Source organism: Tenrec ecaudatus, chromosome 2, assembly GCF_050624435.1.
Source record: "Tenrec ecaudatus isolate mTenEca1 chromosome 2, mTenEca1.hap1, whole genome shotgun sequence".
Classification (NCBI taxonomy): Eukaryota; Metazoa; Chordata; class Mammalia; order Afrosoricida; family Tenrecidae; genus Tenrec; species Tenrec ecaudatus.
In genome coordinates, this window is record NC_134531.1 from 143,922,395 (window position 1) to 143,940,736 (window position 18,342).

Consider the following 18,342-nt stretch of genomic DNA (forward strand, 5'->3'; position numbering starts at 1 on the left):
TCTTCATTCTGATCTAGAGAAGTCTGAGGGTTGAGTTAGCTTCTCCTCAGTAGACAGCCATTCCAACCCCACTGCCATGAAATGGATTCCAATTCATTTCAAACCTACCGGACAGAGGAGAACTGCCCCACAAGCTCTCTAGGCTGTACATCTTTGCGGAGACAGCCTGTCACAGCTTTCTCCTTCTGGCTTCCAACCACTATCTCTTGGTTAGCAGCTGAGAGCTTAACCCCCTGCATCACCGGGATGTCTGAGAAAGTCTTTCTTCAATGGAACAAGCTGCAGACAATAAATTAGGAAAATCCTTTTCATTCTAATCACTCCTTTCTAAAAGCGAGTTGTAAGTGGCCTGTCTACTGAATGCCTGCTGCCTGCTCTGTGACAAAATTAAGGATGTGGATGATTAATGATAGAAAAAATAAAAGGTGCAAGTGTAATGTTAGTTGATAATATGAGCAGGTATCAGGCACTAACACTTGTGCCATCTAACCTAGTGATAATGAGGGTTATTTAGTGAGTAAAGGAGCCTGATAATACTGTGCGTTAAGCTGTTTGTTAACTGCACGGTCAGTGGTTCAAACCCACCAGCTGTCCGGTGGGGGAAAAATGAGGCTGTCTCTTCCCATAAAAATTTAGTCTTAGAAACCCTATGTAGAGTCACTATGAGTTGAAATCATTTTTATAACAGTGGATTTTTAGATCAGTAAATAACACATCTAAAGTCTATCATTGATTCTTGGGCTTGGTTTTGAAAATCCTTCAGAATTTTTCAGATGTATTACATCATGTCGGAAAACAAAATTATTTAATGCTAATTCATTTTAGCAAACACACGTGACCTTCATAAAGATCCGTTGGTGGGGGACGGTATCAGGCAAACAAAAGCATAAAGGCTGCGATAACGGCAAGGAGTCCTGGGGGTGCCGCTGGTGAAGCACGGGCTGCTGACCACCAACCTGATGGCTCCAACTCCCCCACTGCTTCCGAGGCGAAAGATGTGGCAGTTAGCCTCCAGTAATGATTGGCAGCTTGGAACCCCTAGGGACAGTTCTACTCTGTCCCTAGGGTCACCATGAATCAGAATCAACTTGTTGACAACAGGTTTGGTTTGGGGTTTGGCAGACCTAAAATGTCAGGAGGGGAAATGTGTATCATTAACGTTCAGAGTATTGTGAGCACGGTGAAAATCATTCATTCATTCATACTCAACATATAACCAAACCAATAGCTGTAGAGTTGATTCTGGCTCAAAGCTATCCTACAGGAAGAGAAGATGTAAGCCCTCGAGTTGCCAGGGCAATCCATCTTTACAGAAGGAGACACCCTCAGCTCTCTCCCAAGGAATGGCAAGTAGGCCAATGTGCTAACCCACTACACTACCAACTTATAGGACCTCCTAGAACCTATGTGTTAGTGGGTACAAATGATACCACGATGAATAATAAGACATCGCTTTGCTGTTAGTATGTTTACCATCTGGTAATTATTAACCAAGCCCCCAACACCAGCAAAAATTAATTGGCTCCACTCAGAGAAAAACGCATTTCCGCTTAGTACACAGGTTCAATGATCATGGAGACTATTTGGATAGATAGAACATGTCAGAGAACAGACAGGCTGCTTTGTCTGCACAACTGGCATATACATAGCCACTGACATTGAGTCAATTCCAACTCAGAGCTATCCTATGGAGCAGAGCAGAACTGCTCCTTGGGTTTCTGAGACTGTTAAGTCTTCACAGAAGCAGTCCTCAGAGTGGGCTCACTGCATTTGAACTGGCCACTGTGCAGCTCAGCACTTACCCCACTGCACCGCTGGGGCTTCTTTAGACAATTGGAAAACATTTATTATGATAACAGTAAAATATATGTTGAGGAAACTGTCCCAAGCTTCTTACATTTAAAGAGATTAATATAAACTAGTTTTCTTCAAAGAAAAAAGAACAACAAAAACCCCACTGTACCCTAGCCCGCTCAGACTCAGAGACCTGTGGAGGGTTGCCAAGGCTGTCTGTAACTCTTTAGAGGAGCCCAGAGCCTCGTCTTTCCATTCAGGGCGGACTGATGATGGGTCTGAATTGCTGAGCTTCTAGTTAGCAGCCCGACACTCACCCCATGGCGCCTTCAAGGCCCTAGAATGAGTGAGGTGAAAACCGATCCAAGCACTGAAAATAATAAGCCTCATTAATATCATCCCTGTGCTCCAGCAGAATCAAGAGGGGAACTCTGGGAAAATCAAGATCACTTTAGAAGAAAATTAAAGAACAGAATTTGGATAAGGACTTGACCCAAACTCTCCAATTACAATTTAATTTTGCCTTCTTTTTGGTCCAAATCTCTTTTATGCAGCTTCCATTTTACTCTCCTTCCTCTGACTCTCGTTCTTTTCTTTAATTTAAAAATAATTCAGCAATGTCGCAAAAACTGTCCTTACTTTAGGAGGTATTGGTTATGTTGTGCAATACTTGAATTTTCTAAAACACGAAATAGGAATTGGCAATTCATAGGTAAACCAGAAACTGTACAATTCAAGAACCAAACCCACTGCCATGGAGTCGATTACAACAGCGACCCTATATGGACAGAATAGAAAGAAAGGCCCTTCGGATTTCTGAGACTTTAAAGCCTCATGGAAGCACACAGCCTCCTCTTTCTTCCGTGGAGCAGTGTGCTGACCTGGCAGTAGCAGCCCACTTGTAACCTATGCCACCAGGGCTCCTGTGTCATTCCAAACAATAGACTTCACTAAGTAACACTGATGTGGTAAAAAAACATTTAATGATTAGCTCTGGAGGAAGGAGCCATGATTTGTGGCATTTACTGATTCTACACACACACACACACACACACACACACACACACACACACACCCCTAATAAATGCCCGGCCACAGTCCATTTCAATCTATCCACATAGTATCAAAGGGAGCTGGGAAGAGATGCTAAAAACCATCTCCATCCCATGTGAGCCAGCTCCAGCACACCTATAAATCAAATCTAGGAATTCATTATAAGACTGGAAGAGCTCTGAGGCGGCCATTCAGTAGGCTGTCACTTACTCACATTCTTTATGGAATATTTTCAAACAACAGTGGAGTCCTTATGTCTAACCTAAATTCCTCCTCCTGCCACTTGTTTCATTCGTGACAGGAGGAAAAACACCTGGTAGTCACTCATACAAAATCGTTCCTGGATGTTACTAGAGCAATTACTATTGTTAATAATACTAGGAGTACTAAGAAACTGAAACCTATCTAAAACTGATATACAAAATGAGACCATTCTATTTTAGATACCACATCTGACTTTGAAAACATTTTTAAAAATCTTCTCTTTCTCCTTTGAAAGCTATCAACAACCCTCAGTTGGCCAACCTGTAAATGCCAAGCCATATCAAACTGCAAATTTTGCTAAGTCCACACCAAGGACTCCTGACCATGAAATACAAGGATCAAAAGAAGCTCTGATTCAAGATTTGGAAAGAAAGCTGAAATGCAAGGACAGCCTTCTTCACAATGGAAACCAAGTGCGAAAGATACCTATTTTGTAAAAAATGCTAATTAAGATATAAAATCTACTGTAAATGAGCAAGTCCTGTCTCACAGCTCTGTGGTCTCTATCAGTGTTTCCCAAAGTGGGCAATACTGCCCCCTGGGGGCACTGGAACGAGGGGGTGGCACTACAAAATCCGATGCACTTTATCTGGAATATGGGCTATGTAGAGCACAGACGCTTTTAAATTGGGGAGGGGCGGCACTGCATCATAGTTTTCTGAAAAGGGGGTGGTAGGCCAAGTCAGTTTGGGAGCCTATGATCTATATAGATCGGATATACAAAATGAGGAATATGATTATCAACAAGGAAGATGATTCTCTAAAAAAGAGGGATATTTGGGTTCTATTCTACGCTCCCCTACATGAAATCACCTCTTGGCTTTCAACAGTAAAATAATGAAACAGATCTATCTGAATTAATTATTTGGTTGATATTTTAAACATTTCCCTCTAGCTAAGTACTAATAGGAAATAGAAACCCAAGACATTTTGTACTTTGGTATATAATATTGATAGAATGAAAGTTATAGCTATCATTCTTACTATATAACACTATCTTTGAAAATCCCAACAGTACTACATGCCTTTAATCCAAATGCCATTAACTGAGCCTTTGCCAATTTTTTCGATCGATTAGAACTTCACTGCTTTTGATGGAAAATTAAGTCAAATATTCAGTGTTCATTTAATAACTTTCACCTCTGAATGTCAGAATATCCCCTAATATATTTGGAGACAGAGTAGATTACAAAACCCAGAAAGATGAGGGAAAGAATTTCTCTTGGGAGAGGCTGCTTTAAGAGCCACTATACCTAACTTCCCTAGCTGACAAAAGTAAATCTTACTGCAGATGAGGGAAGTGGCCCTAGAACAAAAGGGTAATGAATGCTATATCACTAAGAAAAAGGTATTTTAAAAATACTACCTGTGGTTTAATAAATAGAACTAAACTTCTTTGGAGTTCTAATGTAGGATGGTAGTTTTAAGGTCAAGTTGTAGAAAATAACTTTCACTAGCTCTCATGACTAACTCCTTAATGACTCGTGTCTTTAAAGCGGCTAACGTACGAGGAGAAGATGGCTCGCAGGTTGCTAGGACCACAGAATGCAGCTGCTGTATTTCAAGCTCAAAATGACAATGAAGCACAAGACTCACCACAGGCAAACAAAATGGTCTGTATTTAACTGGAGCACTTTTCTTTTCTTCAGTTTTCTAAATGGTTACAAGGAGCATTTGAATTAAGTCAATCCCTTCTGTGGAATATGTAGATTTTTAATTACTGAATTTATCTGGTATTTTCTAATACTTAGATGTGAAATGTCAAAAACTCAATCCGCTAGAGGCTGCCTTATTCACTATTAATCTGGACATTTAGGGCTCAGTACAACCAAGGATTCTTTCTTCTGTGTATGGATTAAAAGAGAATTCATGAGTTTGGAATCCTAACTAGACAGAAGATGGACTTCTAAACCAAAGTAACTGTAAACTTTTCTCATACACTATCATTTCAACGTTTTAAAATATACTGTGGTATTGATGAAACATCCCATTGCTTTTCATGTTCCTGAATCCAAAACTGCTTTTTATTTTTTTAAATCTAATGAGTCATTCTTCTAAGAATGACTCTAAATTTAACAAAACCATCCTTTCCAAGAAGGGATTAACTTCACACAGAACACAAAGTAAATATCCCACAGGCTTGCGCCTACTCAAGTGAATTTTAATTAGCAAACTTAACCTTGAAGAGAAATGCACAGTGAAGAAAGAGAGATCAAAGTGTTATTGCTCTTTCTGTCTATCTCTCTGCTAACCTTTCATGCCTCCCAGAGGGATGAAGTTGAACCTCCAAGGATTTCAAGTTTCCAAATATAGGAAACTCGAAGTTTTTTTTTCTGTTAAAAAGCACTGTGGTTGTTAGGTGATGCTGGATCTCCTCCAACTCACAACACCCTGTGTACAACAGAATAACACACTGGGTGGTCCGGTGCCATCCCCGGCGTTATTGCTCCGCTTGAGTTCGTTGTTGGAACCACTGGGTCAATTCATGTCCAGAAGGTCTCCCTTTTCACTGGCCTACACTTTTCCAAGTATGACGATCTTCTCCAGGGAATGGTTTCTCAGAACAAGGTGTCCTGAGCATACGAGACAGTCTCGCCATCCCCACTTCTAGGGAGCAGTGTGGCTGCACTTCCTCCAAGACAGATCTGTTTGTTCCTCTGGCAGTCCGAGGTGCTTTACAGATTCATTGCCAATCGCTGCCCATCTTCCTTATTCATTGTCCAATTTTCATATACAAATGAGGTCAGTGAAGATGCCGTGACTTTGGTCTGGTGATTTTAGTTCTGAAAATGACATCTTTTCTCTTCAATGTATTAGAGGTCTTGTGCAGATTTGTCCAATATATGACGTGGTTTCTAGACTGCTGCTTCCATGAGCATTTACTGTGGATCCAAGTAACATGGAATCTCTTTGAAGACATAAATCTTTTCATTTATGTTTACCAGTCCAGTTGTGGGGATTTTTTCTTTACATTGAGTGGCAACCCATCCTAAAAGCTGTAGTCTTTGCTCTTCATCAGTGGGTGCTTCAACCTATCCCCACTTTCAGCAGGAGTTAGCGGGCCTCCCTCCAATCCTGACACTTTGCTCCTCTTCACAGAGTCGAGCGTTTTGGGTTATTTGCTCAGCATACAGACTAAGTATGGTGAAAGGACAGAGCCCCGACGCACACTTTCTCTGACTCCAGTTTGAACGGCCGTCTCTTGGTCTGTGCATATGCTCCTGCAATTGTGCTGAGCATGTTCTCTCCTTTTGGTTTTCCAACTCCAGGTCTTTGCACATTTCATTGTGACGCTTTACTGGCTTCTTGAGCTGCCTTTTGAAATTTCCTGGTCAGTTGGTTTACGTCATTTCTTCACTTAATTTTAGTTATTCTACATGCAAGAGCAAGTTTCAGAGTACCTTCTGACATCCACTTGTGTCTTTTCTTTCCTTTTAAAAACTTTTTACACTTTATATTGTGATGTTGTGTGGGGTTCTATTTCAGATCACTAATGTTGCACTCAACAACTACTCATCAGATTAAAAAAAAAGCTTGACCTGCCCCCACTTTGATTGCTCTCCCTCTTCCAAGATCTTATCTACCCATTTACTCAATACCTGTCTGCCCTCTAACCTTCACTTCCTCTCCCTTCCACTGACACCACCCATCAAAGTCTATTTCTTTTGTTATGAAAACCTTTGTTTTTCCTTTATGACATGTCTTTTTGTGATTGACTAATTTCACTCAACACTACATTCTCCAGGTCTTCCCAGGCTATATGACGCCTCACAGTTTGATAATCACGTTTCAGTGATGCATAGTTTCCACTATGTGTATGTTCCCAAGTTTGTTTATCCATTCTTCTGATGGGTAGTTAGTCTGTTTCCATCTTCTTGCTTTTGTGAACAGCTGGGATAAGCACAAGCGTGCATGCTATGGCTCTCACTTCATAAGGTACATATCCAGCAAAGAAATTTCTTCGTCATGTGGTATTTATATTCTGCTTGCTGAGGTAGTGCTATGCACCACCGCAAGCAGTGTTTGAGGGTTTCAAGCTCTCTGCACCCTCTCCAGAATTTTTTATTTTTCAGCTTTAATGTCAGTTATTGTGTGAGATGGTATCTCACTGATGTTTTTATTTGCATCTCTTGAATTGCCAGTGATCAAGTGCATTTCTTCCTTTATTTGCTGGTTGCTTGAATAACTTATTTGGTGAACTGAACTGTCAGTTTGTGTCCTTTGCCTATTTTTAAACTGGGTTATTCATCTTTTTCTTGTTGGGAGTGTTATGATTTTCAATGGATTTTAGACCGTATTATGTAAAGATACAATAGATTGTTACAAGAGATTGTAAAGATTCTCTGTCCAATGTATCATTGCCCCAGATTCCCCCAATAAATGGGTTCTCTTTTCACTCCTTTAATGAGGCTTGTCTTATTTTCAGTCATCCATTTTGTCTCCTGCTGTTTGTGTTTTTCATCAGGTTTGGTTGTACGTTCATGCCCTATATTAGGGACCTTAAGTCACTATTTCTCATTGATGATCTTTAGAATTCTTCTCTTGTAGAAAACTTTCTTCCCATTCACGCAAATTAATGCCTGTCTATGCTCTAGCTTAGTGGTTCTCAACCTTCCTCATGCCATGACCCTTTAATACAGTTCCTCATGCTGTGGTGACCCCCAACCATAAAATTATTTTCGTTGCTACTCCATACCTATAATTTTGCTATGGTTATGAATCATAATGTAAGTATCTGATATGCAGGATGTGTTTTTAAAATCATTTTATTGGGGGTTTGTACAACTCATCACAATCCATACATACATGCAGAATGTATTTTCATTGTTACAAATTGAACATAGTTAAAGCATGGTGATGAATCACAAAAACAATATGTAATTACATATTGTGAAATATTTATTTCTAATGACAAATAAGTGAAATTTTGTCTTGAAGCACGGTGTAGCATGGCTAACAGTCTTCACGCCGGGTACTCGTATGTGTGTGTATCTTCATGCGGGTGCACCCGCCTGGAGACAGATAGAGCCGCCGTGTCTCAGTTCCTAAGATGGTCTTAGGCGACCCCTGGGAAAGGGCCATTTGACACCGCCCCCAAAGGGGTCGCGACCCACTGGATGAGAACTACTGCTCTAGCTTATTGCTTTACCTTTCCTTCCTTCTCCCAACATCAACCATCAGTCTATTTCTTTCGTTATAAAAACCTTTGTCTTGTTTTTCCTTTATAACAGTGGTTTCATACAATGATTGCCTTTTTGTGATTGGTCAATTTCCCTGAACATGATGTTAAAGTTTTCGTTCTGGGATTTACATTTAAGTCTTTAATCTACCTTCAGTTCATTTCTGTGTGGGGGGTGAGTGAGTCCTGCCTCATTCTTTTGAAAATAAAATCACCGGCTTTGATGGTTGGCATGCAAATTTAAATAACAGTTGTACTGACTGGTCTTCCTGGTAGGTGTATAGATATCACATGCATGGTACTTTAAGATATAACTTACAATATTCTTTTTGACAATGAATATAGCCATTCATCTTGAATTTGTAATTTCTGGTATAGTAATCCATATGATTGTCTGACTCAAAAAGGCTAATGCCAGGCCCATTCAGCTCACTCAATACCCAGGTTATGGTTCTTTATGCATTCCATTTCATTTTTGACAACTTCTAATTTCTTAAATGTATGCTTTGTACATTCCGCATTCTGATTGTTAGTGGTTATTTCCAGTTGCTTCCTCTCAGTTTGAGTCGTGCCCCATCAGGCAAGAAAAAATTTACTTCATATGTGATTAAGGGCCATTCTTCTTTGAGGAGGCAGCTCTTCCCCAGTTGTATCTTTGCCTACTTAGGGGATGTTCTGCTGCTACTCAAAAGGTTTTCAGTAGCTAATCCCTCAGTTATTCCTCTTTCCAAGTCTGGTACGTCTTGAAGTGCTGCTGGAACCTGGTCACCCTGGGTGACCCTGTATTTGAAACCCTGGTGGTACAGCTTACGCACCACAGCACATGCAAGCCACTAGAGTTCAACAAACCGACAGACAAGGTATGGGTTAAATATGACCAGGTTTACTAAAACTGGATCACAATGTATTCAAATAAGCAACTAGAAACTAAAACTCAAAACTCACTGCCATCGAGTTGATTGCAACTCACAGTGACCCGATAGGAAAGGGTAAAACTGTCCCTAGGGGGTTCAGAAACCGTAACTTATTTTTATTTAATCGTGTTATTGGCATATAATTCACATATCAGAAAATTCAAAAGTTTAGGCATATTCAACGTTGTACAATGATAACCAAATAAATCTTAGAATATCTTCTTCATTATTATACTCATTAGTCCCCTGCATTCCTCCAGCCTCCCTTACCGTAACCCTAGGGAACTATTAATCCGGTTAGTCTCTCTATAGATTTACCGATCCTGGATTCATATAATGAAAAACATATAAAAAACCAACAACCATAACAAAATAAAACAGAAAAACTTCAATTAAAAAAGAAAACAGTAAAAAAAAGAAACAGTAAAAAAAAGAGAAAACAGTAAAAAACTAGAACAAATTTCAAATGGGTTAAGAGGGAGATCAAATGATAAAGTTAAATTTTAACCTAACTACGTCTGCATTCGTTAGTGCACTCAACGCAGTCTGACAGCATTGCTATTCGCACCCCTTGTCCGTCCACGGTGGGAGGAACCTGGAGGCTTAATCCATGTCATCCATAGATGTCTTCAAGCCAGATGTTCAGAATTTAAGCTGCAGTGCACACTTCTCTCCTCCAGACGTGGATTTTATTATTTACAGTCCTTGGATCACACAGGCTGGTATGCTTCTTCCATGTAGACTTCGCTGACATTTCATTTAGATGACTGCTTGTTTTAAGACAAGACTCAGGTGCTATTCTTATAACTGAGCACATGTGATTTCTTCATCACGCTTTGCTATAGCACCCATATCTTCAGTGATCTCTTCATGAGGGCATGTAAAGTGTAGGGCCACAGCATAGGAGCTAACGGGTCGTAGATTGGGGGTGACTGATTAAGTGAAAACTCAAAATCCATTCATATATCTATGGTTTATACATGTCCCTGGTCCACTTGAGAGATATCGGTACTATTTCACTAGTGAACATTATAAATCAGCCTCATGGGGCATATGGTAATTCTATTGATAGTATCATTAATTTAGCATAAAATTTAAGAAACTGTTGAGAAAAGGGAAGCATACATGCATAGGACAGTTATCTATACTAAAACACTTGGATTGTTGACTTGTACAGATTCAAAACTTAAGTGACTGGGCACTATTTATGCAAACATTGAGAACTGGAGACGGTAAAACTTTAAATAAAGTTCATTTATGAAGGCAGAACCATGTCTGCTTGACTAGGACATGTCATAAAAAGGCAAAGAAAATGAAAATAGCAAATATATGGTAGTCTTTTTGTTGTTGTTGTTGTTGTTGTTATGTGCTAGTCTTAAGTTGCCACTCATTAGGCATCCTCAAAGCAAGAGATTTGAACCAAAGTCCAATGACTCCCAAATCCCCAATCTTGAGCTAGCAGTCATCAGCTTCTTCTGAGACTAAAGCATTTCAGCCTTAAGTCTAAGAGTATTTCCGTACTTTTCACCTGCTACAGTTGTGTTTAAGGTAAAGTTACTTCACTTAGTGGGTTTCCAAATCAGATCATTCTGCTGTGACCTTTGAAGGATATTGTGCACCTTGAAAGTCCTGGTTGTCTATAGCACTAGGTTCGGGCAAGACCATAATCTTTGAGACTAGAAAGCCTCATCTCTCTCCTGTGGAGTGGCTGGTGGCTTTGAACTGCTGACCTATCAGTTAGCAGCCCAACAAGTAGCTCACTATACCACCTAGCTCTTAGAAACTGGAAGTAGAACGTAAATCTCTTTTTGGCTACTAATCAGCCCAGGCATCAATTCGCTCTTTCAACTAACTTATACGAATGTGGAACACCTACCGTGGACTTGGTTCTGCACTTGGTGTGGAAGTTGCAGCGAGAATAAGACACAAATCTAAATTTATGGGTAGAAATAGCCCAAAGCAATGCTCCACTGATGATGGCTTATCTTTTAAAATACACAGTATGTGATTCCAAGGGCCAAGCTGTATTGCTTTTCTCATTCATTTTCTTAATACCTTTAAAATGAAGGTGATGGTACCAAGAAAAAAGATAGCAGCCATATCACATCACTATGAAATTAGAAAAGATCAATCTTACATTTTTATGTTCAATTTCAAATACTAAACTCCAAGAATACAAAATGTCATCAAAGTATTGTACAGGTGAAATACCGCCTCCACTATAGAAAAGTCTAAGACTCCATTTAGATGAGTCTGAGTTTTCGTTGGTTTCATTTTATTTTTTTTTACCCAAAAAAGTAATCAATTTCTTTGATCAATGAACTGTCCATTTTTTTCCTTGAAATTCTGCTTCAACAGTTGCTGTTGATTCCAAATCAGAGTGACCGCCTATGTGCCACGGCAGAGCTGTACTCCAGTTACCAGTGACTGCTTCATCAGCAGTGCACGCCTAGACTCTCCTTCCAAAATACTTCCGTGTAGACTTGAACCTCTAATCTTCGGGTTAGCAGCTGAGCATGTTAACCATTTGTAACCCTAGGGACTCCTAGGCAGCTTTAAAGTTGGCAAAATTTGCTGTTCCAGTGCTGTAAGAATTGTTGTTTTAAAATGACAAAACACACTAGCCAAATAGACAAACCATGAAATAACTTATTAGTCCTCACATAGTATGTGTTCCTATACAGCTTCACTTTAGGTGTTTGGGAGGCAGAGACTACATTTTCTACTTCTTCATATTTCCCATTGTTCAATGAAATAAACAAAATAGGACTTGAATAAATATCTAATCAATTTACTCCATAATTTTAATTTACTTTTCTACTCCATAATTTTCATCAATTCTTTATTTGATTGCCAAAATTTTTTTTTCTGATGCTAAAAAATGTTTACTTAAACTCAATATGCCTTTATTATGCAGGAAGCGATTAATATCATTTGCCAAAGCTTTTTTTGTAGCTCTCCACATATTTTCCATGGTGTCCACTAGTTTTGTGCCAGGAGCTAAAAAGAGAAGCATTTTCCAGTCTAATATGTGTTTACTGCTGTTGGTGCCACTTCTGAGCAATAGACATAATACCTGGTATCCCTGCCAACACTAGTGACTTCATGTCTATTCCTGTCTTACTAAAGGACAATCTGTACTCTGTGTTCCCACTTCATATTCACCAGGGGGCATGTAACCCTTTGTCATGAAATAGGCACACGAAAAATGAACCACCTCAATTCAAAGCCTAGCTAATTTTCATAAAAAATCATTAGCTCTTACTAGAATAAAATAATAATGTGCTGTATTTTTAGTATGCTGTGTTTTAAATGGTTAAAAACTAATCACAGCTGTATAAATGTAGCCCAAATATATCTTTCACTACATATATAAAAGTAGATGATAACATTGGGCCTCCACTCAAGTACTCCCTCAGTGCAAGAACACTGTGTTCTATTAAACTGGCATTCCATGATGTTCACCTTCCTGACACAATAGCTGAAGTCAGATGGATGCATAAGCAAATGTGATGAAGAAAGCTGATGGTGCCCAGCTATCAAAAGATATAGCGTCTGGGGTCTTAAAGGCTTAAAGGTAAACAAGCGACCATCTAGATGAGAAGCAGGTATCAGGGATCAAGGAACGAAAAATCGTATCATTGTGAATGAGGGAGAGTGCAGATTTGAGGACTCAAAGCCCCTTACAGGGGTGCAGTGTAGCAACACAACTTTCCTAAATGCTTCCTTTCTACCTCCACTATCATGATCCCAATTCTACTTTACAAATCTGGCTAGACCAGAGGATGTACACTGGTACAGATAGCAACTGGAAACACATGGAATCCAGAACAGATGACCCCTTCAGGATCAGTGCCAAGAGTGGCAATACTAGGAGGGTGAGGTAGAAAGGGGGGACCAATTACAAGGATCTGCATATAACCTCCTCTCTGGGGGACGGACAACAGAAAAGTGGGTGAAGGGAGATGTCAGACAGTATAAGACACAAAAAATAATAATTTATAAATTATCAATAGTTCATGAGAGAGGTGGGAGCAAGGAGGGAGGGGAAAATGAGGAGCTGATATCAAGGGCTCAAGTAGAAAGAAAATGTTTTGAGAATGATGATGGCGACAAATGTACAAATGTGCTTGACACAGTGGATGGATGGATGAGTTGTGATAAGAGCTGTACGAGCTCCCAATAAAATGCTTTTTATTAAAAAGTAGATAAAACAAAACAGAAAGGTTTATTTAAACTACAACTACCTAATTCTGCTCCATGTCCCGCTAACGAATGCATGTTAACATTTTCATTTTGTTTTCATTTCAAGCAGCACAACTCGGAACATGCACGACTGCACGTTCCAACAACACAAGTAAGGTAAAAATTAAAATTTTATAAATATATATAATGAATGTCAGTTTAATAATATAATAGTTTAAACCCTCTAGTTTGCTTTTAAAATAATGTGAATTTTCCAGTGTCTAAGATGATGATCAAAAACATTATCTTAATTATCAGAACTAAGAGGAAGTTTTTAATAATTTGGTCAGATTAACCAGGACATTTCCGTATTAAACAATCTTCTCATGACAATGGAAATTCGATTCTAATTGCACGATCATTGCACATCTGATAAGAACGAGAAGAACAGATCGCGAGAGTCATGTGCTGTGTTTGGATACGTTTCTTCATCTAGTCACGTATCTTTAAAAAAGAAATAGACACGTATAACTTGTACCAGGTGTTCCCACTTCACTGCAGTTTCTAAACATTATGAAATCTGCCAAAACTAAACACAGCCCTAGGCCTTTCGCTCAGTTATCATACCACCGAATCAAACAGTAGAGTGAGGGGTTCAGATGTGCTGACTGAATTATATTTGTGTAAAAGGCAAGAAAAGTACAACTTTTATGCACAGCTCCACTGTTCACACATTTTTACAGAAGTAGATCATCCTCCCGGGGAGATGTGAATGATCAGGATGCAATCCAGGAGAAATTTTACCCCCCACGTTTCATTCAAGTGCCAGAGAACATGTCAATGGAAGAAGGAAGATTCTGCAGAATGGACTTTAAAGTAAGGGAAAGTTTCAAAACTATCGAGAGAAAAGTAACCTTAACCCTTATTCACCTGTGATTGTTGTCTTTTTGTCTATAAAATGGGAATACTAATGTATAAAGGTATGACAGTTAACTGAGTAACTAGGTATAATATGCTCACAAGGATTAACTGAGCGATCAGGTTTAAGGTACTCACAATACTGCCTGCTACCTACTACTCCACACAACTGAAGGTACCGTACCAACAGGATTTCTAATTCTCCACCAAGAAATTCAAGCCACCTGCTTTCTCTTAGCCTAGAAAAGTTCTTCAGCTAGAATATAGCGCTTTAGAAGACACTAAGTTTGTAATATTTGCATGTGGAGGAAGTACTTTTTTTGTAAAATGCCTTTCCAGATTTTTTATAAGTAAAAGTTAGTATATGGACTTAAGGCTTAGAATAAAAACATTTAACAAACTGTTATTTATATATCAGAATTGTAGCTCAAGCATATTCTGTTTGGACAGGCTAGTCATTGGATCAGCAAGCTTCCTGTACATGAACCTCTGGGACTTCATTTTCAGCAGCAGGAGCAGCAGTCAAAAGAGCCATGTGGCTTCATACTCCTTGCAGAAACCATTTATGACACATTACTGTTATAAATATAATCTTGAAACGATCTGCTAGAGCCTGAGGTTGCATGAGATTTAGACAGAGTTTGAAATAGCTGGAAAACACTTTGGTAGTTTTAAGCATTTTCTATTTTGTCAGAAACTATTAAAGGTGAAACCCTTTGGGGCTCTCACAAACCCACACAGATACTTAGCTCATAAACGAGTCAATGGGTTTTAGTGATACTATACTTTAAAATTCTGTCACCTGCTTGTGTTTTTGTTTCTAGGTAAGTGGACTGCCAGCACCTGATGTGTCATGGTATCTAAATGGAAGACCAGTTCAGGCAGATGAATTTCACAAAATGATAGTGTCTGAGAAAGGTTTCCACTCACTCATCTTTGAGGTGGTCAGAACTTCAGATGCAGGGGATTACGTATGTGTTGCCAAGAACAGAGCAGGAGAGGCCACCTTTACCGTGAAGCTGGGTGTCCTTGGTAAGCCTGCAGAGATTCTTTCAAGTTCCTTAAAGTCCTGTAGCATTAAAAATAAAAAGCATTTTTAAAAAACCTTTGAAAGGCCAGAGGACTTCATATATAAGGCTAATGTATACACAATACAGAAAAGCACTAATTTTTATCTGCAAACCACAGAACAAAAGCAAATAAAAAAACACATCTTTGAAGACAACTCAATGAAACTAGAATGAAAGATCTATCACGAAAGCTTTTCCTGAAAGGAAATAAAGGGAGGGTACAATATCCCCACCAGATCCACCTCCCCCCAAGTTGATTCCACCTCGTGGCGGATGTTATAAAGGGTTTTAGAGGCTGTAAATCTTTCCAGGAGTAAATGACCTCAACTGTCTCCTGAGGGAGCAGCTGCTGGGCTTAAACTGCAAATCCTGTGGTGAGAAGCCCAGTGCTTACCCGACAGTGGTGCCCGTGCTGCTTGGCACAGGAGGGCTCCAAAGAGAAATGTCAGGCTCGTCATTTCGCTGGCTCACAGTTTAAGATGGTAACCAATCCACCTCATATTTTTATAGAATGTCATAATCTGTGTATAGCTTCCAGTTCAACCACAGAAGTCAACTTTTAACCTTAAACCGTGTCCTCTTTTCTAGGATCCCAATCTCTAATTATTATTACAAAAACTCAGGTATCAACTGTTTCCTTAATTTCATAATTCTGATCAAACTGGTGTTCTGTTTTAAAATATGCCCATTTAAGTGCTTTAAATCTATCATATTTATAGTAGTTTAAATAAGAGATTACTGCATAAAGAGATATTTTGCAATAATTCATTGTTTATTATATAAATCTTAATCGGGTTGCACAAGCCAACCAAACCCATGGCCATCCATCCAGTCAATTCCAAACCTCGACAGGATTGTTCCCTAGAGTTTTCAAGACTGTAAATCTGGACAGGAGCAAACAATCTCATCTTTCCCCCCCAGAGTGGCTGGTGGATTTGAACTGCTGTCCTTGTGGTTAGTAACCCAATGTTTAATGCACTTATACTACAAAGACTCCTGTCATGTATTACTTTACAAAATGCCTCTTCATTATCTCAATTGATCCTCAAAAGCCTTCTGTGATAAGTATAGCAGATACTACTACTTAGATATCGTTTTATAATAATAAAATAAAATGAAGCTGAGGCTCAGGTAAATTAAAATTTTCTAAATTTGGTATGATTTGTGGGACAAGTAAGGGACCTCAACCAACTCATCTTGTACTTTCTACCACTCATACTGCATTTCTAAAAATGAGATAAATGAAGATATTATTAAATTATTTGCATGAAACATGATTATTCATGCAATGTATCCTTGCATTCCTGTTTTAGAACTCTGACTAGTATAATACAGTAGCTTTGTATCCTGAATCTAAAACATTTTAGAATAGGCTTCCAATCTTGTTGCTTTTCAAAACTTTCTGTCAATGTACAAGGTAGCATTGTTGAGTAAGCACTGGACTGCCAGCTGCAACGTCAGTGGTTCCAAACCACCAGGTATTCCTCAGGAGAAAAATGAGGCTATCTACTCCCATAGTGATCTACAGCTTCAGAAAATCTATACAGGGTCCCTATGTGTTGTAATGAACTTGATGTCAGTGAGTTTCAGTTTTTGTCTTTTGGGGGGGTGGGGAGCATCAATGCACACACTTCATAATACTCTGGTTTATTTATATGCCTTTTCGCCAATGTTTCAAATGCTTGAATCTTCTTATTCATGTGCAGCAAAAGAACATAGAAGAGCACCAATGTTTATCTACAAACCACAGAGCAAAAAAGTTTTTGAGGGAGACTCGGTGAAGCTAGAATGCCAGATCTCAGCTGTGCCTCCACCAAAGCTTTTCTGGAAACGAAATAATGAAATGGTACAATTCAACACTGACCGAATAAGGTAGGATATGTATTTTCAGATTATCTATAGTTTATTTGGGTCAATCAACATTGACTGCAAAATGCAAAAATCCTGTACTTATAAATTCAGTGTGTGAGGAGCCCTGGTGGTGAAGTGGCTACACATTGGGCTGCTAACTGTAAGGTCAGTAGTTCGAAACCACCAGCCTCTCTGAGGGAGAAAGGCGGGTATTTCTACTCCCATTAAGAGTTACAGTCTCATAAGAACGACTGTGAGGATGGCACAGGACCAGGCAGTGCTTTGTTCTGATGTACATATGGTCGCTATGAGTCAGAACCAACTCGATGACATCCAACAACAACAAAATACTGTGTTGAAAGGCACCCTGGTGGCCCAGTGGTTATTCACATGGCTGTTAACTAAAAGGTTGGGAGTTTGAACTCACCAGTCTCCCCTTGGGAGAAAGCTAAGCAGTCTGCTTCTGTAAAGATTTATAGCTCTAGAAAACATATGGGACACTTCTCCTTTGCCCTCTAAGGTCACTAGAGGTTGGAATAGATGTGAAGACAGTGGGTTTGGGTTTGGACTATAATGTAAAGCCTGCCCCAAGATGATAGCCATGAACGAGACAGACAGGGTTCCTCATCTCATGACAGTCACAACCGAGAGGAGGAAGATGAACAATAAGCAAGTGAATGAACCCAGTCAATAAGTAACATTTGGGCATGCTCCTGTTTGCCAATCATCTTTAACACGTGGGTGAGCCCAGAGTGGGACCGCCTTTCTTACTTATAAATATGAAATATTTCTCGTTTTCTTTCCATTGCCAGCAGTATATTTTGTCCCTTACAGAGTCACAGCCTGTGTTCAGCAGACAATCACATTTAAGTATCATCTTAAGACTCTCTGATAACTAGCAGTTCCTGAATTAGGAAATTTAATCAAACAGATGATTGCAGGTAATGATCAGAGAGAACCAAATGCACTAGCTTTTTCAACCCATTCAATAATTCCCCAGTGGTACCTTATGCACAACTCACATTCACCATAAAACAAGGAAATACACCAAACGATATTACAAATGCTATGGCCTATGCATTTTCTGCTTTGACAGTATGATTTAAAAGATCCC

The 18,342-nt window shown here is 39.3% G+C and overlaps 1 protein-coding gene and 1 long non-coding RNA gene across 8 annotated transcripts in view; one reads left to right on the forward strand and one right to left on the reverse strand.

Moving 5' to 3' along the window:
• The window catches only part of LOC142439319 (uncharacterized), a 75,372-nt gene that overhangs the window by 54,042 nt on the left and 2,988 nt on the right, over positions 1-18,342 (reverse strand). For all 5 annotated transcript variants that reach the window (XR_012782846.1, XR_012782847.1, XR_012782845.1 and 2 more), the window contains one exon: positions 15,238-15,376. This is a non-coding gene — a long non-coding RNA (uncharacterized LOC142439319). The remainder of the gene's footprint in view (positions 1-15,237; positions 15,377-18,342) is intronic.
• MYOT (myotilin) overlaps positions 1-18,342 on the forward strand; it is a 69,365-nt gene that overhangs the window by 49,724 nt on the left and 1,299 nt on the right. For 2 of the 3 annotated variants that reach the window (XM_075541596.1, XM_075541595.1), the window contains 6 exons: positions 3,347-3,524; positions 4,608-4,724; positions 13,517-13,566; positions 14,133-14,265; positions 15,132-15,339; positions 17,084-17,249. In XM_075541596.1, the coding sequence (XP_075397711.1) occupies positions 3,347-3,524; positions 4,608-4,724; positions 13,517-13,566; positions 14,133-14,265; positions 15,132-15,339; positions 17,084-17,249 (852 nt within the window). The remainder of the gene's footprint in view (positions 1-3,346; positions 3,525-4,607; positions 4,725-13,516; positions 13,567-14,132; positions 14,266-15,131; positions 15,340-17,083; positions 17,250-18,342) is intronic. The other variant, XM_075541597.1, reaches the window with a different exon arrangement.